Source organism: Sphaeroforma arctica (genome assembly GCF_001186125.1).
Source record: "Sphaeroforma arctica JP610 unplaced genomic scaffold supercont1.211, whole genome shotgun sequence".
In the NCBI taxonomy this organism is placed as follows: domain Eukaryota; class Ichthyosporea; order Ichthyophonida; genus Sphaeroforma; species Sphaeroforma arctica.
This window is the reverse complement of record NW_014040347.1, coordinates 75,642-76,738: the sequence shown is the minus strand read 5'-3', so window position 1 is coordinate 76,738 and position 1,097 is coordinate 75,642. Positions and strand designations below refer to the sequence as shown.

The 1,097-nt window shown below is 42.7% G+C and overlaps 1 protein-coding gene across 1 annotated transcript in view; it reads left to right on the top strand.

The window, feature by feature from the left end:
• Positions 1–125: 125 nt before the first annotated feature.
• The window catches only part of SARC_03938 (hypothetical protein), a 4,557-nt gene continuing 3,585 nt past the window's right edge, over positions 126–1,097 (top strand). Inside the window, exons 1-2 of the mRNA XM_014302258.1 lie at positions 126–256; positions 941–1,031. Of these exons, the coding sequence (XP_014157733.1) occupies positions 191–256; positions 941–1,031 (157 nt within the window). The 5' untranslated portion in view covers positions 126–190. The remainder of the gene's footprint in view (positions 257–940; positions 1,032–1,097) is intronic.

Below are 1,097 nucleotides of genomic sequence, written 5' to 3'. Positions count from 1 at the left end.
TCATGCATAGACTCGACTGTTGTATGAATCACATACATTGTCATACTGTCTCTTCAGATACGACGCAATAGACAGCGTTTGGACAAATGCACTCTGAACCCTAAACCCTAAATCCTGCTATGCCAAATATAGGTATGTAGTTGGCAATTCGAGCGAACTAGGGCGGTGGAATGCGTGCCACGGACTAAAGATGGAATGCCACAACACATACCCCACATGGAAGGGAGTGGCATATATCTACAACGTGTGGAATAAGGCATGTGTGCATGTAGTACACGTACATGTGTACATAACAAAGCAGATGTATATGCAGTATACGTACCATGCTGTGTGGGTGTATACAAGACATGTGATACACAGTACAAGGCATGTGTGCATGTAGTATACGTACATGTGTGTGTACATAACAACGCAGATGTATATGCGGTATACGTACCATGCTGTGTGGGTGTATACAAGAAACGTTTTGTAGTATAAGGCAGATGTACTTGTATCATACGTTAACTCTGTGCGTGACATGTTGTGTGTGTGTCACACCACATGAGTCATGCGCAGAACCAAAAAAGTGTACAATTACAGCACCACTAATTGGTGGCGATCAAACGAGTACTATAAGAAGCAGGCTCTGGACGATATAACACCATGTGAGTGTATACAAACACACACAGCCCTTTGTGAGTGAATATAAACTCGCACACCCCTTTAAAGTCCTGATGGCGCCTATGTAGGCTGAAGTGGCGTACACTGACAATGTGTGGGATAGGAACAGCACTGCAACACATACATCAGTCAGTATCGTACTCCATAGTTGTATATATCTATGTATATATATATATATATGTGTGTGTGTGTGTGTGTGTGTAACATATCCACATATATGTGTTAACGACTACTCGTGTTGGCGCTTGCGGGTATTAATTACCTCTTCTTCGCTGTGTAGGACATTGAGTGGAAGGCTGTCAAGCGAAGTATCACTGACTGTGTCAAGCACATGGCCTGCAACAGGCACGACGGTGCTTGGTGGCAGCCTGGTATGTGTTCATGAGTGCTTTTAAAAATTCCATGTCATCTTGTATAATGTATACTATATATATCTA